Raw genomic sequence first — 24,410 nt, forward strand, 5'->3', positions numbered from 1 at the left:
CACTTTCTAACTACCTATCTAAACCTGAAATACCGACTCCAACTCTTTTCTTGGTACGGTATTTTATTTTGTCTACTTCATTTGAGTTTGCTTAAAAATATTGGCACACTAAAACCAAAATCACACTCGGGATCTTGCAATATAAGCCAAAATAATGCTTTTTTTTTTTAAACGCATTTTTAGTGATGAGAAACATGAAAAATGTAATAACTGATCCTTTTTAAATCGTCCCATTTCTACGTATTCTGACAACGCTTGCATCTTGGCGTTTGAAATCTTGCTTAAAATGAGAAAACAGAAGCCCAGAGAAGTGCTCAGGATAGAACCACAACACTGAAATCAGGACTCCAAGCGAGAAAAGCCTAGTATTTCTCCATACCCCAGCGCCGATACTGTTTTACCATGGTCTCCTCTGAACTTAAAACTGATAAGGAATCATTTTTAAGGGGAAAGACTTAAGCATTCCTTAGATAGGCTACAGGTCTTCGAGAACCATTCACAACACATGGAAACAGCCCACAATCATGGGAGACAGGTATGCAGAGAAACCCTGCTGAACATGTCTGCTCCCTCCCCATTGTTATATCCCGGCCCTCTGAAATGTTTCTTCACAATTAGAAGCCTAAATCCGAACATTCTCTGGGGTCAGTTCGGAGGACAATTCCGGCGCAGTTTTGAAAACACCCCCCAGGAGCCCCGACTCGCACCCGGCCAGACCTAGCGGGTAAGGGGTACCGCCCCCGTGACTTCCCCGAGGACCCCGGAGGCAGGTGCGTCCGCCCTTTTCCGCCGCCGACTTGTAGCCACTTCCTAACTGCCTGTTTATCTCCATCCTCATCCGCGTCGCCAGTCCCTCCCTTATCTCTTGAAGCGATTAACCGAACGAGAGCAGGAGACAGGGAGAGAGAGCAGACTCGGCTCGGAAGACAGGAATGTCGGAGCGGCCGAGCTTTCCCTAGGCCGGCTGTCCGGCACCGCCGGAGGCAGCTCCAAGGGAGCAGGACCCCCGCAGCAAGCGACGGGGGCCTTGTAGCCAGAGCTCGACGCGCTGATTGGTCGGTCGCCGCGGCCGGGAAGAACCCGGATGTGACTGGGTAGTCGTGTTGGCAGTCGGGGCTCTGAGGTGTGGGCGTTCTGGGGGCGCTGGCAGCCGAGGCGGATGGCGCGGGGTTGGGCCGGCTTCTCTGAGGAGGAGCTGAGGCGACTGAAGCAAACTAAAGGTAACGGGACGTGCCTGCAGAGGTTTCCTCCTTGGGTCTCTAGAGGGGAAGGGGCGGGGCTGCAGCTTTTGAGGGGGTAGGGGGCGGGAAAGAGGGTAAAGTGTTGGTGTTTGGGGAGGGAGCTCTAACGGGAGGAGGGCATTGAGGGGTTCCAGAGGTGGGAGCCTTGGGAGTCACAGCGGGAGGGGCGGGTCCAGGGGACTGGGATCTTTCAGGTAAGAAAGTTCCGGAATCCACTTCAGGAATTTGACTTTTCCCGTGAAAGGGACGGGACTTGGGAGAGGAAGTGAGCCTACTGCCTCGGCGTCTCTTGTGGGAAGATTGCTGCCTTAAGTCCACGGCTGGAGGGTTGGGGTTGGGGTAAAAGAAGGGGGAGGGGCACACACGAGCTTCGAATTGTGATGAATGTATGTATATAAGTTGACAATGGTTGGGAACAAGGGAGTACAGGGATCTGAATAAACGCAAAACGACGATGCTTTTCTTAATACATCTGGAGTCTTGCATGCACTTCTGGTTGCCAGATGACTTTTGAAATTGTAACTCTTGAGAGTCAGAAAACCAAGACTTTTTGAAAGGTTAGATGTGAAATTATACCTATTGACTGTTGTAAGCTACAAGGTGCCTCCCCCGCTGGCTTTGTAGGGTAGTTATTGGACGGACTTGTACTATTTTGTTTTCTTTTAATGAAGGAATGAAGTTTACTGTTATTTGGTGAGAAACCCTTGGTGATATAAACTATGAATGTAATGTCATGAAATTCTGTATGGTGATCCTGGTACTGCACACTCCTTCTGTGAGTTTACATCCCTCTTAGTACCATAATGTATATACTTTGGAAGAAAATTCAGTAAGCCCTGGCATGCTTTTTGTTAGAGTTTGTTTTCAAATTGGATGTTGTTCAGGTAAGTCTGCATCTTTAGCGTAGATGTAAAAATAAGGCTAACAAGTGGAAAAGGAAGTAAAGAAGGAATACAGGACCAATGTAGATTATACAGATGGAGGAAGTTTTGACTGGTCCAGAGGCCTTTAAAAACCATATCATAAAAGTTACACTGCGGTGTGTAATTAACTATCAAGCTTAATCTCAGTTTTTTGCTCTATGTTTTGAACATCCATTCCCATATTCGTATGTACAGAGTACAAGTATTCCTGTTTCGGGTCTGACCCAAAGTTAGAGGCATCAGCTTCTGTATTTTGCATACTAAAGCTACATCCATGCTACATACATAGTACATACTGTGTAAGTACATCTACATACTAAGATGAACAAGGCATCATCCTTGTATTCAGAGAACTGATAGTCTACTGAGGAGACAAGCTATAATGCAATGTGATAATAGATAGTTTACAAGAGCTTGTTAACAGAGCTAGCAGGAACTTGACTCTGCTGGGGGTTGGGTGGAACTTGGGAACATTTCACAGACATTATGTGTTAGTAGAGGTGAGTTTGCCAAGGGAAAGAAGACTTAATATAGACTAAATTGTAACAATAGATTCATTTTGTGGAAGTACATTTCTAGATATCTTTACAATTTGGGAGAGAGAGGGGCTGGAAAGACCTTAGCTTCAAGGCCTATAATTTCGTAGTGAGATGTTAAAGCATAGACACCAACCCCTAGTCTATGACCACCATGAGTAAGAGAACACGTTAGCATCTTTGTACTCTCATAACCAGACACAGTGATTGGCATATAGATCTCCTAGCTCTGCCTCTAAATCTTTTTTGCCTTGGATTTCTCATGTGTGAAAGTAGAGGAGTTGGATTTTTCATTTTTAAGACTCCTTCCAGCTATTCTCCAACCTTAAAAATAGAATTAATCCATGAAGGTAGAGTTGGTTGCCAGCAAAAATAAGGATGACCGTACTCTAGAGAAACCCCATGTGCACATTGGGAAAAATCAAGAATGTTCTTTGCATTCTTATTTATAATACTGAAAAGCTGGGAACAAACCAAGTGTTCATTAATAAAAGTGGATGAATAGGGGTGCCTGGGTGGCCCAGTTGGTTAAGTGTCCAACTTTGGCTCAGGTCATGATCTCACAGTTTGTGAGTTCAAGCCCCTGTGGGGCTCTGTGCTGACAGCTCGGAGCCTGGAGACTACTTGTGATTCTGTGTCTCCCTCTCTCTCTGCTCCTCCCCTGTTCATGCTCTGTCTCTCTTTCTCTCAAAAATAAATACACGTTAAAAAAAATTTTTTTTTAAGTGGATAAATTGTGATACAGCCATTCAGTGGGCCAGTATAAAGCTAGTGGGAATATATGAACTATACCCACATACATTAACATGTATAAATTTCATAAATATAATGCATGAAAAGAACAAGTTACAAAAATACATACAACCTGATACCATTTGTAGAAGGTCAAAATCATACAAAGCAGGTATATTCTTCTGGGAATATAGGAAATCAAAATACCCAGTACTAGAAAGGGGGAATATGATCAGGAAGGGGCAAATACGTAGGAAATTTTAAAAGTATTGGTAATAATGAAATCAAGTTGAGACAAGTTATGCTGCAGTTAACAAATAGCCCTAAGATATCAATTATTTAAAATAATAAAGATTTATTTTTCTTTATAGCTTCATGTCTAACATAGACTGGCAGGTGACTCTTCCACATAGTCACTCGTCATTGTGTTTTCATGTTGTCATATGGGAGTTCACCATGGCACGAGGAGAAAAAAGTTGAGACTCGAGCATTGGCAATTAAATGCTTCCATCAGTCAATGATAGATGTCATTCATACTTACGTTTCATTTAATAAAAGCAAGTAATATGATTTGGAGGGCAATAAATACAATTATCTTGAGTGTTCCAAAAGAGAGGATAACATGCCTATCTTTAAATAGCAGTTGTGTCTACTCTAGCCATGTTTTATTTTTTTAAATGTGACTGTTTTTTTTTAATAATCCATACAGGTTGGATGTGTGTCTGTAGCAAATACATGTATTTGATGTGTGACTTATAATAAAAAATAAATTTATTTCATAATACAAAAATTGGAAATAGAAAAACAGTGCAACTACAATGCTGTCAATGTCTAAAGAAAATATTCATGAGTTCTTTCTTTATTCTTGATACTAGTTCTTTTCCAGGTATATTATGAATATGGTCTCCGATAAATATCTTCTCCCAGCTTGTAACTTGTCTTTTAACGTTAATCTTTTGATGAACAAAGTATTTAATTTTAATATGGTCAAATTTGTACACATTTTCTGTGTCTTCACTTAGTACCCTACCATGAGGTAGTAGTACCCTTCCATAAGATGTTAGTCCTTATATTCAATTAAGCATTTTTAAGAATCATTTTTGTTATAAGCTATATAGATTCAAAACACTGTATAAAGCAATGTGTTTCTAATAAGAGTTTTAAAATGTTGGTTTGACATTTGAATCCTTAATCCATTTGGAGAATGTTTTGTTTGTTTTTATATGGTGTGAAGTATGGATCTGATTTTACCTTTTCCATATAGCTGGGTTTTTTTTTTCAAGTCGATTTATTGAATAATTCCACCTTTTGCTGTTGATAGGCCATGCTATCTTAGTCATATACCAGTGCTTCATACACGTATGAACCTGTTTCTGTGTTCTTTTGTTCTATTCCGTTGGTCAGTTTGTCTATTATGCACCAATACCACACTATTTTAAAGCTTTATAATATTCCTATGGTCTCTATTCTGTTCCATTGGTCTATTTGTCTATTCTTTCACGAATGCCCACGGTCTTGATTACTGTAGTTTTATAGTAAGTCTTGAAGCCAAGTAATGCCAGTTCTCCAGTTTTGTTCTTTAATATTGTGTTAGCTATTCTGAGTCTTTGGCCTCTCCATATAAACTTTAGGATCATTGTGTCAGTATTTGCAAAATAAGACAGGATTGAATCTTCTTTTCATGAATATAGAATATCTCTCCATTTATTTCTTTGATTTCATTATCAGAGTTTGTGGTTTTCTTCACAGATCTTGTACTTTCTTTTCTTAGATTCATTCCAAAGTATTACCTTTTTTTTTTTTTTTTAAGTGCTAATGCAAATAGTATCATGTTTTTAATTTTAAACTCCACTTGTTCATTACTGGTACATAGGAAAACAGTTGACTTTTGTATATTAATCTTGAATTCTGTAACCTTGCTATAATGGCTTATTAGTTCCAGGAGTTTTTCTATTTATTGTTTCAGGCCTGATTTGTTTACTGTTTTGTTTATTATTTTATTGTAGCATTTTTAATCTCCTGTGCAGTTTCTGTGAAAAGCAAAAGAATAATTCAACTAGTGAGTGTAACCAGGAAGTAAGCTCAATGGCATTTTCTTTTGGTGTACATAAAGATCAGTAGTCAAGAATAAGTTCCTGTCTCAAGATAGAGGAGGTTACTTTGTGTTCCTGGCTAAAGTCAACAGTAATAACATTTTACTTGTGATGGCACATCTATGTTTTAAAATATTTTACCTGTCTCATTTAATCCTTACAGCAACTTTATGAGTTAAGTAGAGCAGGTAAATTTTCAACCCATTTGACAGTTGGAAAAACTGGGTTATGGAATAATTAATTGACTTGTCTACGATTATTGAGCTGAACAAAAGCTGTGCCAGAACTATGACTCCAGAGCTTTTAATTCTCCTTTGGGAGATTTAAATAATAGGCTTGTGTTGCTTCATGGGTCAATACGCAGAATTTTAAAAGCCCTATTTGAGTTAATTAATAAGAACTTACCACAATTTCACTTCCCAGGCATTTTATAAACAATACCATTTACAGTTCTTATTAAATATAGTATGAATGTGAGTCAAATTCTCCAGTACTCTGCCTTACAAGGTTAACACTGGTTGGACAAACCAAGAAGTATAATAGGGGTATTATTTATTTTATAGTGCTTTTGTAAAAAAAAATTCTCCCTGTTTTCTCTTCCTCTATTGGTTTGTTCAGGCTGCTGTTAAAACTAGCTTGTATACATTGACTCATGGCTAGCTAACTTTGGGGAAACAACCTTGCACTGCTCTGGAAGATGAAAGCTAACATCTGAGGGTTAACTAGCATTCTTAGAAATAAGAGACTTCATTCAGTTATACTTTATGTATAACATGTACCTATGTATCAAACTGGCTTAAGATCTGTTATTTAAGAAGAGTGCAGCCCATTTGTAACTGCAACCACCATTTTATTTCAGGAGAGCAAATAGAATCATAAGTCAAATTTAAGACCTATTAGAGAATTCATTTGTCTGCTTTGCTTGGTCAGATTAATTGCTTAGTCAGTTATCAATTCAAGTTGAAAAAGAAACCTTGCTTTTTATTCCGAGGCTTAACTCAACAGACAAATGGACTTCTTTTAAGCTCAGTTTTGAGTTGGGATAGTTTTTGTTAAATATTAAGAGTATGATTATAGAAGAACTGTCAAAAATACTACAGGAAGATGGCTGTTTTTCCCTGGGTTTTAATGGTAGAGAAGGGGGAGAAACCCTGTGGAATTATTATTAATGTTAATGCTTTATTTTCTTAGAGAAATTCTAATTATTTGTTGCTCACACAAAGGAATTCTCCTCTTTTTCACATAGATCCATTTGAACCACAGCGGCGTCTCCCTGTGAAGAAAAGTCGACAACAACTTCAGCGAGAAAAAGCCCTTCAAGAGCAAAGCCAAAAACTTGGACTTCAAGATGGATCAAGCTCAGTACCTCCAGAGCAGCTGCTTTCTGCACCCAAACCAAGATTTAATACTCAAAAACCACACTCTTCTTCCCCTGTTCCTCCTAATCCTCTTACACTCACTTCTCCTGTTGGTGATGGAAAACCACAGGGGATTGAAGGTCAACCAAGGGAACCGGGACTTGAGAATTCCCATGATAGTCACAAAAACACTGAGGTCCTACCTCCAAAGCCAGATTGCAAAATGGAAAAAAAGAAAGTGGAATTGTTAGTAAGTCTATATATCCCTGAGACTTTTTTCCATTTTACCTTTTTTTTTTCCCTCCACTGGGCTTTGAAGAAATACAGTTTTAACATTTTCTCTTTCATATTCTAACCTAGAAACATCATGAATAAACTATTGAAGAATAGCTACCACCTAAATATGTTGTAAGCCAGTCACTGTTGGGCATTTTATATGTTTTATGCCATGTAGTCTTCATAGCAGCCTTATAATACACGTTCATTATTTTCACTTGACAGATGAGATTTCTTGGACTCAGAAAAGATGCTTTATTCCCAAAGCAAATACATAGCTTAATAAATGGCAGAGTTGAGGTTCACATACAAATCTTTCTGGATCCAAAGTGTCTGCCCTTGACCCTCACTAGAAGCAGTTCTTACATGCATAGTGCTCCCCCTCATCCCAGATCGAACCCCTTCTTCAGCTTCACTCCATCTCCACTGGCCTGGAAAAGGTTGTTTATGAAAAGATAGGAAGGGATGGTCAAAGAAGAGTGTGTAGGAAATTGAGAGGACTGATAAAACAATTCAGCTACATCATTAGATTTCTTTTTATTCTTTATTTAATGTGTTTATATTAGAAACCACCTCCAGAATTTAGAAACAGTTTTGTGGAAATTGCTGTTCTATGTAGGACTTATGAATTCTTCTCAGAATTTTTATCCTATACCTTTTGTTTTGATATCCACTCGTATTTGTTTCCTCCTGATTTATCAGGTTGCCATTTGTTTCTGTTTTCCATTTTCTGAGTCTTTCTATTTCGATGTAACTTACGATTTCTCTGATCCAGGTTCTGTACTATGAGTTTAAAGTGTTTCCTGGCCCACCAGGGGTTTACAACCAAGAAGTCATTTTTACAGGAGATCTAAAGCCATGTAAATTATGAGAGCAACATTGAACAAGTGCATTTTTTAAAAATTTTTTTAATGTTTATATATTTTTTGAGAGAGAGAGATAGTGTGAGCAGGGGAGAGGCAGAGAGAGAGGGAGACACAGAATCCGAAGCAGGCTCAGGCTCTGAGCTGTCAGCACAGAGCCTGACTTGGGGCTCGAAACCACAAGCTGTGAGATCATGACCTGAGCCTAAGTCAGACGCTTAACTGACTGAGCCACCCAGGCGCCCCAAACAAGTGCATGTATTTAAATGTCTTTAAGTGTAGTTTACCAGCAAAGGCCTGAGATAAGTAGGGGAGGGTGGGTTTAAATTGAGTTGGATAATTTAGATTGAACGTTGTTGGGAAAATAATTTTTTTTTTAGATATTTGGGAAAATAATTTTTTTTTTAGATACTTGGGAAAATTTTCATAGACATGTAATCTCAGGAACTGTCATTGAAAAGGAGAAATTGGAGGTTGCAAGAAGGGGAAAGGAAAGCTGTATCCTAGAGAATGCTCAGAGATGACATCTCCCTTCTCTGAAAGAGGCAAGAGCTAAGCCAGAGAGTAGTAGAGAATTAGGGAAATGAAGAAGGATGTGGAAGCTGAGAATTCCTACCTAGCGAGTTCCCCCATGCAGTAGAATATCACCCAGGCCTCTGGAGGAGAGATGCCCTTACCAAAACAATGGTTAGAGAAAACCCACATGTCAGGATTGCAGCCCATTTGGGGGAGGGTGCTGGCTGGGCTGGACTACTGCAGTAGTCAAAATGAGAGAGGACCAGTGCCTGTACCAAGATGGAGACTCTAGGAAGGGAAAGAATGATAAATTTGGAAGTGGTTAGTAGGTCTGAGAATAGAGATTTTTGACACAGTGGCCATAAGAAATGACAATAATAGGAATAAATAGCTTTGTCGTTACTTTGAGTTGATATCAAGTTCTTAAATTTCTGGGAAATTTTAATATACTTCTTTCAGAATTGGACAGATTGTGGAGTCCAGTGTTCAAGTCTTAGCTCATAGTGTTTCACTCTCTTTAAAAATGTCTCAGAATGGAAAGAAGTGAGCAAATTGAAAAAAAAAAATGAAATAAACATTGGTTATTGTCTTGAGGGTGTTAAATGGTAGAGACTTTCATTATAGAAAACTCTAAAAGATATGACATTAGCTACATGCCAATTAATTTTGTTCTCCGTTTTGCATATAATACATAATTAACTTACACAACTTTCTTTGTACTCCTAATAAATGCCACAGTACTCTGGCTTCCAGTTTGTGGCTTCCTAGATTATATACATATAATGGATTTCAAAGGGCCAATTTATGTAAGACTTCTTGACTTCAAATGATAATCTTTGTTCCTATTAGAACAAAATAATGGGCTGCAGATGGGTTCCTTTTAAGAGGGCTTTTGAAGGAAAATATACATAATGTGGTTGATTAAATTTTATACATAGAGGCCTGAGACTGGTAAGGTGTGGCATGGGGTTTCTGAAACTCATTTTTATACTCCGCTCCCTAGGCAAGAAAAATCTCGTTGGGAAGTCCTCCAAGAAGAACAACGGCTTATGGAAGAGAAAAATAAACGTAAGAAAGCTCTTTTGGCTAAAGCTATTGCAGAAAGGTGAGGCATCTGAACTAGGAGAGGTTGTTTGTAACCTGCAGTCAGTTCTGTCATGTTTTATGTTTATTTTCCCTTGTCTGTTCTGATAAGTTGATATTTTCTCTACAACATTCTTTTAAAAAATTTTTTTAAAGTACGTTCTACGCCCAGTGTGGTACTTGAGCTCACAACCCGGAGGTCGGGAGTCCCATGCTCTACCGACTGAGCCAGCCAGGTGCCCCTCTACAGCATTACTTTTAAGGCTCACTAAAATAATTCTCCTTTATAAATGATACAGAAATTCCAGTGTTAATTCATTAAGGAGGACTTTGTAAGCATAGATTATACCAAATTTGTTTGGTATAAATAAATTACATTCTAAGGGAGCAGTGAATAGCCATCAGTGTAAGTGCATTAGCAACAAATGCAGGTTTTAATTTTGACATGGGGAGGCCTTAATCCTGTGACATGTAGAAGAATAAGACTATTCCACATAAATGACTTCCACTCCAGAAGTTTTAGTTGTGTTTTCTGTGGACATTTTTCTTAAAGAATTTACCCTGCCCCCACTGATACACGGTATAATTTAACTTTTCATCGATGACTCGGGGTCACCATTATGAGTACTCTGCCATACTGTGTGCGATTTGATTTTTCTGTCCCTCCTGGTGTCGGTTTGTCAGCAGTTCCTTTTCCTTCACTGCATCATGATGGCCTCCAGCAGCAATGTTCCCTTTTGAGCCACTTTCCACCCCTCACCCACTCTTTCTGCCCTTTTAGTTTGTGCTTTCCAGTGTGCCTTAGGAACCCACCCAAACTTCGTCAGTGAAGCAATGATTGAGAATAGTGAGAATTAAATGCAAGCAAGTTTTCTTGGCATTTTCTTCTTAGATCTCCAGAAAAGCCTGGCAAAACTATTATGTATTGAAACTGCCGTGTGTATCAGGGGGAGGGGAAGGGACAAGGCTAGAGAGAAAGGCAGGTAGGTAGAAGAGTAATGGAGAATTTTATCTGTCAAAAGGATATATGTATTTGAAAATGATTTCTCCCCCCTCCAGCTGGTCCCACTTGATTTGCATGAAACAGGAAATGTGCAACTTACTGAACTTAGGTTTCAAGAAAAAACCATGATTATTCAAAGTGAAAAGTGATTTTTGAAAATCACTTCAGTAGTCTTCAGTTTAGAAGTGGTTGGAGAGGCTGTTCACTAGGGATTTTATAAAAGGATTTATAGGCTCAGCACTTGTTCTTGATGTGCTTTTGGTTTAAGACGAAATAGTGATACAGGCTGAAATGTGAGAAAACACACCATGGTTAGATTAGTGATAAATGCACCAGTGAAGTCCTTGAAGTAAAAGAATCATACTGTTAATTCTGTGGGCAGAAAACAAGGGGAAATGCATAATGGAGTAAAAATCAGGAGAATATAAGTTTTAAGATAGCGGTTTTCTGTGGGAGTTTTATTCTCCTGTGAGAATGGGTGTGAAATTCTGAAGTGAGTGAACTCAGATTAAAGGCTTTTGTATCTGTGTATTCTGTTCTTCAGTGTGTACTGTGTTTGGGGTGCTGAGAGGACTGAGCTTAGATGTGCTTTTAAGCTGTAGTCTTGCCTAAAACACAGGAATCAAAGCAATAAAAGTTTGGGGGAATGAGTCCTAGGAATGTTCAGACCGAATAGACATGAAGAAATGGTGTTTAATGTAAGGGTCCATTCTTTCTGTCCACTAAGTGTCGGACAAATGAAAGTGGCCTGAGCAAGAATTTAAGGCTAGAAATGTGGAAAGTTTTTTTAGATGTTCTGTGTAAAGAGAATATAGATAACGTTCTTTTAGTGCTTATTCTCATCCTCGTGGAATGAATATAGAACTATAAGTGAACTATTGGTATTTTGAAAAATCTTACTCTTTGTGTATGAAAATGTAATATACTAATAGAAAGCTTAGAATAAGGGAAAATAGCACAAATGCAGTCTTAGAGATATACCAAAATTTTACCAGTGTTTATTATATTTTGATTTGTGGTTTTTTTCTGATTTTTAAAAATTATACATTATAATCCTATCGTATATATAGTATCATATATATAGTTGGTTGCTTTTTTCACTTCTCTTGCGTATGGATACGTGATTTTAAAATGTTTTTATTTTTCTATTCATTTTTCTAGATCTAAAAGAACTCAAGCAGAGACCCTGAAACTAAAGCGGATCCAAAAGGAGTTACAGGCTTTAGATGACATGGTGTCAGCTGACATTGGGATCCTCAGGAACCGGATTGATCAAGCCAGCCTTGAGTATTCATACGCTCGGTGAGTTGAGAGAACTCTGAATCAGGAGTGAAATTTTGGAAGTATTTACTGCTGGCTGGGCCAAGGGCTTTCATCTGTGTCATCACTTAAGCCTCATAACGGTCCCATCAGGCCATCAGGTGCTCTGTTTATTCCTGTTTTGTACTAAATCCAGTGCCTCTTCTTATTGAAGTCTTCCTTCACTCTGGCCTACTCTTGTTCTTGTTAGCGCATTTCTTGCATTATTTACTTACGTTTTAGTCTTTTTTGCTAAACCATCAATCATCTGTATAATGCTTGGGACTCTAAGAGTCTTAATGACTTGCCCCCAAATTCTGCTATTTTAACACCAAGTCTATACTCTTTCTGTTAAGAAATTTTGATGATCTGAGATGGTCCTTAGAGATGAGCCTAGTTCTCATGTCAATTTTCACCAAAGAAAGAAGATCCAGCTTTTTTTTTTTGAAAGGCTACAAGTATTTTATTTATTTTTTTTTATTTAAAAATTTTTTTTTTTCAACGTTTTTTATTTATTTTTGGGACAGAGCGAGACAGAGCATGAACGGGGGAGGGGCAGAGAGAGAGGGAGACACAGAATCGGAAACAGGCTCCAGGCTCCGAGCCATCAGCCCAGAGCCTGACGCGGGGCTCGAACTCACGGACCGCGAGATCGTGACCTGGCTGAAGTCGGACGCTTAACCGACTGCGCCACCCAGGCGCCCCAAGGCTACAAGTATTTTAAAGAAAATACCACTCTGTCTTGAAAGCTTGAAGTTTTTCCTTTTTTTTTTTTTTTTTTCAATTGTATTCTGCCTATAATAGTTAGCTATCATGTGTTTCCTTGGTTTCAGTCATTGGCATTTTAGAGAAAAAAAATCATCATGGAATATTTTAAAAATGCATGAACACATGTAAAGAATTACATGAACCTTGCAAGCAGATAAAAGGGCAAAAAATTAAGTCCAATTTCAGGGTTTTCAGTCCTTCCCGCATTGCTTTAATCATCCCAGTTTGTCTTTTCTCACAAGGGAATGCTGTGTTAATGACTCAGTTTTGCATCTTTCTCTGTAACACTAGAAATCCATCCGAATGCCTCATTAGTCCAGGGTAAACCACAGCAGCAGAATGTTTATAGAACAGTTTAATAAAGCGGAAATGCTTGATTGTGTTTTCAATTCACCGTTTATTAAGAAAGAGGTTTGTGGTGTCCTTGTGATTTTTGTAATTGTTGTTTGACCACATGCTATTAGACTTAATGGGCTGCCTTTATTAATTAACTGCTTAAATTAATGCCATCAGTAGCTGATAACTGGAGGTTCCTATTTCTATTAATAAGGACATTAAGGAGGTAACCAAGATTTTATTAAGATTAAACTCAGCCTAGTTTTTAGCATATGTTATTCTCTGTAACTTAAGTTTACCAGAGGAACATTCTTAGGCCTTTGTAGACCTTAATATGAATAATTCAGATTGTTCTAGATACCTCAACCGAAAATCATTTGATTATGTTTTAATTCTGTCCTGGAGGAGACTGGAGAAGGATACATTTGTATATTGAACATTATATAAGAAATGTCATAGTTTTATTCTTCAGAGAACCACAAAGAAAGTGGGTTTACTGGTTAAAAAAGAAAACATCCAATCATATAAAATGTGCTTAATGAAACTTTAGTTTCTGTAGGAAAAAAATTTGACATAAATTTTTATATTTCTTAAACTAAAGATGGCAATTTCTCATGGTACTGATATTGGCATAGTTGTATGTGAATATCCATATTTGATGTGTGAGGCTATTTTTAAAATCCTAAACTCTTGAGGTAAGTCACAGAGAAGCCATAGACAGTTGTGACTGGGACCGGCATCATACCTTGTTCGTGCATAAGATTAAGATGTTTTCTAAATTTACATCTGCGGTTATTGAGAGATTAGAGATTGGTGATAACAGTATTGTGATTTAGATTTCTACTGGTAGCCAGTCCCCACGACAGTCCATCTCTGTGGGAGATTTCCTTGACTCCTTGACTTCTTTTTTTTTTTAATAAAAATTATATTGTAGTTTTATAGTACCTGGTACAGTGCTGTGTCCACAAAAGGTTCTTGGATACAGAATAGGCCAGAATTTGCTTTAAAATCGGCTTCCGTAGAACAGCATTAGGGTAGACCCCTCCAAGGAGACCAGAGCTTCTGGGAGCCAAACTGAGAGTTATTGCCACTATTCATACCTGTGACTTCAAGGATGCTGTATGCTGCATAGACCAGCTTGTAAAACAAGAGTGGATGTGTGTAGAGTATCTCTTTGACCCCTAGTGTACCAGGAAGAACTAGGAGCACTGTTTGCCATCTGTGTTTAATAGACACTCCTGTTAACATAGACACATACACGCTCATATACATATGCACACATGTACATAAATGTGTGCAGTCATTTTATGTCTAATTTACAAAAGTAAAAATAATGATTGTGGAAAACAACTTCATTAAAAAGTTTAATAAGAATATAAGCACAGCAGTCCTCTTTTTTTCAAGTAATGTTTGGCCCCCAACATTACAAGTTGAAAGAACAGTTACATCCTTTCACAACATAAGATGGTACAGGTACTTGTAAAATACTGTGTGATCAAGTTTGTTCTGTTGAAATTATTAACTCTATGAGAGTAACCTTGCCTTTTTGTCCTTAGATACATATTTTTCATTCATTGGTTCTGAATTTGAGAAAATTCACATAGGATGTGTTTTCTGAAGTCTCATACTCTTGAGATTTCACGCATGTGATCAGTTTCACTATCTAGAACCTAGGTTGTCTGTTTCTGCCTTGTATTGTTTCCTAGGGTTGACATAACAAGTTACTACAAACTGTGTGGCTTAAAACAACAGAAATGCATTCTCTTACATTTCTGGAAGCTGGAGGTTTGAAATCCAGGTGTTGGCAGCGTCAGTCTTCCTTCAGAGACTTGAGGGAAGAATCCATTCCTTGCCTCTTCCAGCTTCTGGTGGCTGCAGGCACTCCTTGGCTTGTGGCTGCACCGCTACCTTCTGTGCCTCCGTAGTCACATTGCTTCCTCCTCTTCTCTCAAAACTTCCTCTGCCTCTTTTTGTTTTAATATTTATTCAGTTTTGAGAGAGAGAGAGAGGGACAGAGCGTGAGCGGGGGAGGGGTAGAGGGGGGAGGACACCGAATCTGAAGCAGGCTCCATGCTCTGAGCTGTCAGCACAGAGCCCGATGCAGGATTTGAACCCACAGACTGTGAGATCATGACTGGAGCTGAAGTTGGATGCTTAACCAACTGAGCTACCCAGGTGCCCCCCTCTGCCTCTTTCTTAAAAGGACACATGCGACTGTATTTAGGGTCCCACTGGATAATTCAGAATAAACTCTTTTCAAAATCTTTAACTTAATCACACCTTTTGCCCTGTAAGGTAATATTCACAGGTTCTGGGGATTAGGAGGTGAATATCTCTGGGTGGTCATTTTTTAGCCTACCACAACATTCGTCTTTTGATTTGTCTAATAGCTGCAAAATATCTTCATCTGTCAACTTTATTTTGCCACTGTGGCTAGAAAAACTAATTCTGAAGTGTGTTCAATGAAAGCTGAGAACAGATTACAAATATCGTGTTTCTAGTCCTTTTTTATACCTTTTTAAAAGGTGACATAGGGGCCACCAAGGTGGCTCAGTTAAGCATCTGACTTAGGCTCAGGTCATGATCTCACAGTTCTTGCATGGTTCGAGCCCTGCATCTGGGCTTTGTGCTGACAGCTTGGAGCCTGGAACCTGCTTCGGATTCTGTGTCTCTGTCCTCTCTCTCTCAAAAACAAACATTAAAAAAAAAGTTAAAGATGATGTAATACTTCGGATAACACAGTAAGGCTAAACAGTGATTTATTTTACTGTAAACAGTGATGATTTATTTCACTGTGGCATCATCCTTTAGGTTATTCCATCATTCTCTGTTTTCTTATTAATCTTTTTTCTGCAGAAACGAGAATAATTGATGAGTAATGAAGAAATAATGCCCGGGGTGATAAAATGGCAAAATGTTTCAAGATACAGGAAAAATGCTATCTCAACAATCCCGTAATGTATCTCAGATTTATAAGAGGGTCCAATGGGCACATATAGTAATTGCAAAATGTAGTTTTAGTCTATCCTTTAAAATACTAGTAGTTTTTCTGTTTGTTCTCTGGAAGACATCTAAGAAAGGATAAAAACCTTTATATGTTGATACTTACAAAGAGGTAGAACTCAGAAAAGGAACCGAAAACTAAAAGTAGATTGGTGGAACCTAAGGGAATGCTGAGGGTTAATCATTGAACTCTTAAAAAATTTCAGGATCCCCAACCCAAGAGACAGTTTCTAGAATTCTTTAAATAACATTCATTAAATCACTCAGTGTCTGTTTAAAATAACAAAGTAATTCTGTGAATACATTTCCAGTTCAATTTGTCTTCCTGTGTTATGTATAATGCTCTTATTATTCTGTCCCAAAACATGTCATCATATTCTGATTTGGTATTATCCACCTGACCCTCAGGCTCATAGAGCAGTTTGTGAAATTAATCAATATTTTAAACATAAATCACTCTGTACAAGAATATATATGCATGTTTCTGGCCAGAAGAACTTTAAATAAATAAACAAAATGCAAAATCTTCAGTGATTTATCCAGGGTGAAAGATCAATGGAAACCTAGGGACCTATTTGCGAATTTTAATTTCAATTCAGCATTCATGAGCCCGGCCAGTAAATCTTTACCAACTGACTTTGGCTGGCTGAGGGAGACCACAGGCCACAGAAAGGAGGTTTGAGTCGGGGTAGGGGACAAGGTATTCATATACCTGTAGAGAATGTTGTCAGAGCTCTTAAGCTTGATGGAAGAACATTCTTAAATAGGATATGTTATAAAGTATGGAAAGCAGGGATTCACATGTCCAGCAGAGCTCCTTTAGAATAGTTCTTTTAACATAGAGGGTAATTGAAAAACAGCTAGTTTTGTCATTCTTATATTTACTAGATGACAGTAAAAAAAATGAAATACGATAAATGACCATGATGTAAATAAGAGTTTTCAAGTATAAACACCAGGTCCTTGAACTTTGCCTAATTTTAATTTTAGATACAGTACATGTTTATAATGATACACGAACAATGCATTTCAATTCTGGTGCTCTGAAGACGTTCTGTTTCTTGAGTGCCTACCAGGCACTGGCCCTTGTTTATCCGGTTTAATCCTTAACACTCCTATGAAGTGTCCTATACTCTACTCCTATTAGTATCACCATTGTACAAATAAGCCAAAATTCAGTTGAATATACTGTCGAGGGTCACCATACTGGAATTTTCAGACATTGCACACGTATTCTCCAGCCTCTTCCTTCGAAACCTGTCTGTGTTTTGTATTCCGGAAGCTGACCCTGGGGCATACCTGATTAGAACAAAGATGGGCTGCCAACTCCAGAACATTTAATCCATAGACTAAATAGGGTTTCGTGGCATGGCTGGACACTAAGAGCTCTGTTTAAACTGATAACTAGCCAAGGTAAGCCAAGCCAAGCCAAGTCCTCCTCCTGGAAGTGGAGCTCTGAGAAATTGGAGTGAATTTGATGTGGAGCCACAGCTGGTGGCCATATTGGGCTGTGTGATTGGAAAGCCAAAATGAGAGAATTAAAGAGAATAGCTTTTGATTCTGATGACCTGCCTGGGAGATTGCCTCGTGTATCCTACAGTAAAACCCACTTTTCACCTGAGCTAGCTTGACTGGGTGTCTGTCCTTTCCATCCAAAAAAGGCCTTGACCAGAACAGGTACGTACATAGTAAATGGCAAAGGCAGGTTTTGAACGCTGGGTTTTCTCAAATCAAAGCCTTTCAGTTTTTTCATCACATTTCAAGACAGAATCTTGCGTCAGGAGCTGTACCTGTTTTTGTGTTGCTGTAACTGTAGCACCAGAAGTTACTTCTCTCTTTGAGTTGATGTGGGCAATCATAACAGCAAGGCAGCAAGGCTCTCACAACTGTTAGTGGCTTTTATAATTCACTGATAAATGTGGGCCAGTCTCTTTTCCTGATGAAACAAAACAAACAATTTGTGTGGAAAAGGCCAAAGACCGTGAACCAATGTATGATAATTGTTCTTTTTGTGTCAAGCTAGTACAAAATAAGAGAGATCACAGAGAGAGAGTGAACAGGGGAGGGCCAGAGAGAGAGGGAGGGAGAGAGAACCCCAAGCAGGTTCCACACTGTCAGCGCAGAGCCCAACGTGGAGCTCAGACTCACAAACCCTGAGACTGTGATCTGAGCTGAAATCAAGAGTCGGCCACTAACTGACTGAGCCACCCACACGCCCCAGAATTACCTTACTTCTAAGACAGGCATTGCGTATCTGCAGAGTTTTTATGTAAATAGATAAGATACCCTAATCAAAGTCTAACAGTCTGTTGCAAAGTGGAGAGAACAACTTAACGCAGGGATTCTCAACCGGGGGCAGTTTTGCCCCTTGGGAGACATTTGGTAACATCTGGAGACATTCTTGGCTCTTACAAGTAGTGGGTGCTACCAGCTTGTGGGAGAAAGCCAGCGATGCTGCTCTGCATCCTACAATGTACAGGACAGCTCCCCCACGACAGAGTGATATGGTCCAAGGGGTCAGTGCCAGGACTGAGAAACCTTTCCTAAACCCGGCCTGAAGTTTTTCTGTTCTTACTCGACGCTTGCTTCTTGCCTCACCTAGTATCATTTACATTCGCCTTGGACCCACCGTCCATATCCTTCTCCACCAAAATATTTCTTCCTTTTCTAACCCATTGATCAAGAGGTACAGATTTTCTGCTTTTCACTTCTCTTACTTTTTACCTCTCCTACATTTTAACCAGCTGTGTGCTGGAGCCAGGCTGCACCAGTTCACCAGGGCCAACGTCGCGTATCTCTTCCCAGTTCTGCGTTCAGCTGCGCCACATGGGCAGCCTGAAATTGGCCCCGGTGGTGGTAGTGTTTGTGCGACAGAAATCGACAAGCACTGTCCCATCAGGGCTCTCGCTGGAGCCCCACTGGAGCTGGTTTGCACTGAGTTAACCTTCAAGCACAGCTTCGGAAAGAGGACATGAGTGCAGAAGAACGTGCTTACGTTGGGAGGGTCCAAGTGTGGATGTTGTGGAAGTTTCAGCAGCGACAGCCTGGCTTGTCTAGCATGTAGGACAAGTGTTCACAAAGTATCACTATCCATATCTTCATTACGTCTTTCCAATTCTGGAGCTTAATTATTGTTTCTAGAACCTCCTTTGAATATCTTCTTTAGTGGAAAACCAATGGACCAATCTGTGTACCTGTCCCCACAGGAAGCGCTTTGACAGGGCGGAAGCGGAGTACGTGACGGCAAAGCTGGAGCTACAGCGCAAGACTGAGATCAAAGAGCAACTCACTGAACACCTCTGTACCATCATACAGCAAAATGAGCTCCGCAAGGCCAAGAAGTTGGAGGACTTGATGCAACAACTGGATGTACAAGCTGATGAGGAGACCCTGGAGCTTGAGGTGGAGGTGGAGAGATTGCTGCGCGAACAAGAAGCCGAAGCAGGGAGACAGATGGTTCATCTGGAGAGGCCACCTCAGCCTTCTGGGGAGAGTGTGACTTTAGGATTTGCCAAAGAGAGCAGAAATCATCGAGACCCGGCCGCTTCTCAAAAGGTAGATGAACGGTGTGAAAATTCCAGTAGCAATCCCCTTCTGAATGCAGACCAAAGTCAAGAAGTTAAAATTACTGTAAAGGACATTTCAGCCGCTCTGACCACATGAAGTGCCAGAGTTTGTACCTTGCGGCTGGTAAACGTCTGTTGTGGATTATGCCGTGAGCTCTGATAAAACGGTGTTAACTTTGAATCCGTGGTTAGTTTCAGTAGAACATGTTTGACATTCCGAACCCTCGCATTATGATTATTTGATCTATAGGCACACGTTCACCTTGATCCAGGGCCAGGTCCTCCTGGTGCACTCTTAATACCAGGTGGAAACAAACCGCCTAAACAGACGGAAGAGACGCTACACGATTGAGAGTGTGTTGCACCAGGTAAATCTAGAAGAGTAAGATGGAAAGTGATACTCGACACCTAATCAGACTCCTGTGACTTTTCCTAGGAGAGGTGTTGACGATGAGATACCTGTTTTATGTAGTCCATAAAGACATAAAAATTAGCATGTGAAAGAGACAGAAGGAGAAAAAACTAACAGAAGTAGCATATTGAATTGTCTGTTGGATCGTGGTCGAGCTGCAAAACCCAACTTGGAAGCTGCAGTTTAACAGAAGGAACCAGACAGCTTCAGTAACATTTTCGTCTTCAGTTTGCCTGTTAAATGGCTTTAACTTACAACCTGAGTTTTGATTAGTTGCTACACACACACACACACACACACACACACACACACACACACACACAAACACAAACAAATACACCATTAGCATGCGTAATTTTACTGTTAATGTATTGTCTTTTCTTTAATCAGCACATTGATTAAATTTAGACAATGAAAACGTTTCTGTAGTGAGGCTAAAATAATACAGAAAATCTATTACTATTGATTATCAAAAAAAATTGATGTATTTTCTTTCTAAAGTTGTCTGTAAATATGTGTTATATACGTTGGATATAAATTATCCTGTCATAAAGCATTTAAATTGTCCAAATGGTGATTTTAATAGTCTGTTAATTACTATCACTTCACTAATACTTGACCACCACATTGTGCTATATGTGAATATATAAATAAATACTGTTGTTTTGTCACAAAATCTGTGAATTTCACAGTAAATTATGATCTATTTATCAGGAATTCCAAAAGTGCAAATACTAAAGTCTTGAAAAAAACCTATTATAAAAGAGAATAAAGACAAATGTAATATTGTATTTATAATACTGTCGAAAAAGTTGGGGACATCCTATTTTTAAATGAATTTGAGGTTATTCATGTGGATGAGCGGTGTATTTTTATGTTCTGTAATTTGGGTTGAAATTATAGCCTTCCAGTGCTGACTTCTCTGAACAGAAGCATTTACATAGATAGTTGTGTTTTTATTTATGAATGACTTTCATAAAAACTAAAAGCATCATTGTCCAATACTCTTATTTTTCTAAGGAATAAACAAGTCTGATACACCCATAACGTGGTCTTCTGTTTACTCTTAAAAATGTTCAAGGCTGCCTGGGTGGCTCAGTCAGTTAAGCATCTGGCTTTAGCTCAAGTCATGATCTCGCAGTCCATGAGTTCAAGACCCACATCTGGCTCTGTGCTGACAGCTCGGAGCCTGGAGCCTGCTTCAGATTCTGTGTCTCCCTGTCTCTCTGCCCCTACCCCACTCATGCTCTATCTCTCAAAAATTAATAAACGTTAAAAAAAATTTTTTTTAATGTTTCCAACAATTTAGTATGTATCCTGAAGTGTTACATGGCGGTCATGTATTCCATATCTCTATGTGGTAGATACAGCCATCTACTTTTATATAAGCCTCTGTTAAGGACAGTTCATCATTAATGAGGTTCTGTAACACTCGCTTCATACAGGTAGCCGCAATCTAATTCTCTGTCGAAGTATTTATAAGGTATACAGAAAAAGGAGAACCATGAAATAAATGAATTCGAAGGGACCTCACAGGTCATCTGATTTAATTCTCTCGCTTTACGGAAGAGGAATTTGAGAGCCTGAGATTTCACTTACGGCATGTTGGCCAACTGGCTTCTCTTAACTCAAGTGCTAGTAACGTTGCCATTCTAAAACTCTTGGTGTATCTCTTATATGCATCAGGCCATAAAGTTCACTGCATCCCTCCACTTGAAAATGTTGCTTAATAACCCATTCAGGGATTGTGTTCGTGCTTGCGAAATGCTTTCAAATATGTCTATAAAAGGTCCGCTGATACCATTATTTTGAAAAACTTGCCTTGCTCGGCTTTCCCAGGGTGGTATCCGAGTGCTCAGGTGATGATATAAGCGACAAAGTTATATTGCATCAGTTTTGTACAAGGCAGCTGTATCCCATGTGTGAGAGGAGTTCGAGCAAGAGAAGTGGGGGCTCACTGGTATGAGGACCATATGCACCGGCTTTAGTAGGATAGCCCTGATATCTTTTAAAATCATAAAACACATTCAAAAGACTTTTGATATATGGATTCACAAATCCACAAATAATTGTTACTTTCTGCGAAGGAAATTATTGGTTCAAAATTACAGCCCTGAGTTTATTGGAGCGCTTTGTCTAGCTGTCCCTCCCTGGTCAAACTCTTCTTCTCTTGCTCCTACTTCTCAAACAGTTCAAGCGTAAGCTTACCGGGGCTCTCGATGTGATACGCAATTTAGGAGTTAACTACTTGGGGTTCTGTCGCTTGTTCTGTTTAAAAGATAGCCAACCAACGGTGGTACTTTTTACTCATCATCTTTAAAAATTACACTCAAAAGGGTAAACTTGAATTCCCAAATTTAAGTGTTCGTACGCCTTGATGCCCCACTGCTTTCTTTTAAATTCTTATAGGCTTCAGAGAAGCAGAATGTCTTAAAGCACAGTTCTCCTTGCATTTAAAATATAGCAAGAGTTTTTCTCGCTTTTCAAACCTCTGCATAATTCTACTGAATTACAGCAATTGCAGGTGGTAAATCTTTATAGTCACTGAGAGCACAGCTGGTTTCCAAGTCAGATGATAGAAATCTCTGATTGGAATTTCTAGAACGTATTTTATTGCTGGATTGGCATTTGAATTATAGAGTAAAAACTCAGCTATAAACCTTGCTCATTCTTTGTTTGGATTTAGCAACATAGTACTCTCAAAGAGCTTTATGTAAGTATTCAGCAACTTCCTCTTCGAAGACACTGGCACAAAGTGGACTCAAGTTATTCTGACCCAGGCCATTCCCAGTGACCTTTATAAATGATGTTTTGGGTTTTGTATTTCTAAGAAGCCAAGTCAGCATTTTAAAAGACCCTGATAGATATAACTCAGTCTGCCAGACAAGACCTGGGGCCACTCTGGACCCAGGGTAATTATACCCTCTCTCAACATAGATCTACCCCAGGCCTGACTTGAACTGCTCTCTGGAGGAATGAAGCAGGACACTATTCTCCAGTCTGCCTTTACCTTCATGTCAGGCTACTTTTGCAAGCTCCTAATCCCAAACAGCTGTCTTGAAAATGCAACATTATCTCTTCATGCAGTTGATCAAACAACTGCATGTAGCTACATGTATGGACAGAGCTGTGTGAGAGGTGTGTGATCTGTGCCTTTTGTCCTCAAGCTCGTGTAGTCTACTTGAAGGACCCGGATTTACATTCAAAGGCTGATAACAAAACATCATGTCTTCTTGAAGGGGGACAAAATGAGTGGTTGGAACACAACAGGGATGCACGCTCCAGAAGTCCACAATTTTTAGAACATTCCTCATTTTAAATATTCCATCCGGTTGTCTCGCAATCTGTGAATGTATCTAGGACCTGCCGTATCTTTCAGCTTGCCTTTAGCAGTGAGGAGTGACGCACAACTAAGACAACAAAAAGCCTGTGTTAAACAACATGTACAGATTCTGAGTTAAAAAAAATTGTCACCACCACAACAAGAGTATTAGAAAAAGAGGTTTTTGCATGTTACTGATTTCAAAGAGGGGGCTGCTAGGACTTACCAGTACAAGAAAATCCCAGGTGTTAGAAAAAGTAACTTTACACGCCTTTCTGACAAAGGGTTGATAGCGTCTTGGGACAGTAGCGTGAATGTAAACACTCATGACAGTAACTCAAGGGCTTGCTGAATCAAGGGGCAATAATCCCTACCCAAGCCAGAATAAGGTGGCGATAGAACAGCCTCGTGTGGACTCAAGGGTAACTCCACATGGACGCGTGTTCCGAGATCACATATAAGAGGGGTCTTTCCAAGCCAAATGACTCTAGGAGCCTAAAATAGAGCCATAATTAAGCAATAAGACGTGACAGGGAGCACATTTCTCAGTGATTATAGCATGCCTCAAGGGATAAGTCACTAGGCCCAAGGTTCATAACGATGAGTGAAATAATAACCCTGCGATGTATAGCATCCCACTGGGAGGGTCGAGGGAGAAGAAGGAAATGAATAATAAGAGTTAGAAGAGTCATCTCATGAGCTGTTATTTCAGTCGTTGGGTTAGACTTGCACGTGCATAGTACACGTGGCCGTTAGTTGTGTCCAGCATCCGTCTTGAAGTTCTGCGTGTGCACCAGAGCCTTCACTTACTTGAAGACCCCACAGAATTATCCACCTTCTCATTTTCTTAGCCAAACACAAACCAGGCAATTAAGTCACAAACTTGAAAGGCCACAGGCATATCCATGGAACTGCAGTCTGGTATAATTATAATGGCAGTTGCCTAGACCTGGCCTTAATAACTGACAAATGGCCGAAGCAGTCACACTGAGTAATTATCAATATCTTGGCTTATTTACCTCATGTGCATTTCCCTCAGAAACTACCAATAGACGCGGCCCCAGTGTCACACAGGTCCAG

At 39.5% G+C, this 24,410-nt stretch overlaps 1 protein-coding gene and 1 long non-coding RNA gene across 3 annotated transcripts; one reads left to right on the forward strand and one right to left on the reverse strand.

Annotated features, from left to right (window-relative positions):
- The first annotated feature begins 900 nt into the window (after positions 1-900).
- GORAB (golgin, RAB6 interacting) lies at positions 901-21,046 on the forward strand. Of its 2 annotated transcripts, XM_042976283.1 has the most exons (5): positions 901-1,220; positions 6,772-7,129; positions 9,542-9,643; positions 11,786-11,926; positions 19,237-21,046. In XM_042976283.1, exons 1-5 carry the CDS (start codon positions 1,160-1,162, stop codon positions 19,691-19,693), a joined length of 1,119 nt encoding a protein of 372 aa, XP_042832217.1. In that variant the 5' UTR covers positions 901-1,159; the 3' UTR covers positions 19,694-21,046. The 2 variants fall into 2 exon arrangements, with proteins under 2 accessions (XP_042832217.1, XP_042832218.1); XM_042976284.1 differs by lacking the exon at positions 901-1,220 and having other exon boundaries at positions 7,041-7,133.
- On the reverse strand, positions 17,844-24,410 carry LOC122235875. Its single transcript, XR_006213973.1, has 2 exons — positions 24,350-24,410; positions 17,844-17,966 (listed from the first exon to the last, which is right to left on the reverse strand). It is a non-coding gene; the product is annotated as an uncharacterized LOC122235875 (long non-coding RNA).

This window comes from Panthera tigris, chromosome F3, assembly GCF_018350195.1.
Source record: "Panthera tigris isolate Pti1 chromosome F3, P.tigris_Pti1_mat1.1, whole genome shotgun sequence".
NCBI classification, from domain to species: domain Eukaryota; kingdom Metazoa; phylum Chordata; class Mammalia; order Carnivora; family Felidae; genus Panthera; species Panthera tigris.

Excerpts from the sequence above, each read along its gene's own strand:
- GORAB (XM_042976283.1), top strand. The coding sequence starts at position 1,160 with ATGGCGCGGGGTTGGGCCGGCTTCTCTGAGGAGGAGCTGAGGCGACTG. Across the intron at positions 1,221-6,771 it reads GCGACTGAAGCAAACTAAAG|ATCCATTTGAACCACAGCGG; the intron begins GTAACGGGACGT and ends TTTTTCACATAG. Across the intron at positions 11,927-19,236 it reads CTTGAGTATTCATACGCTCG|GAAGCGCTTTGACAGGGCGG; the intron begins GTGAGTTGAGAG and ends CTGTCCCCACAG.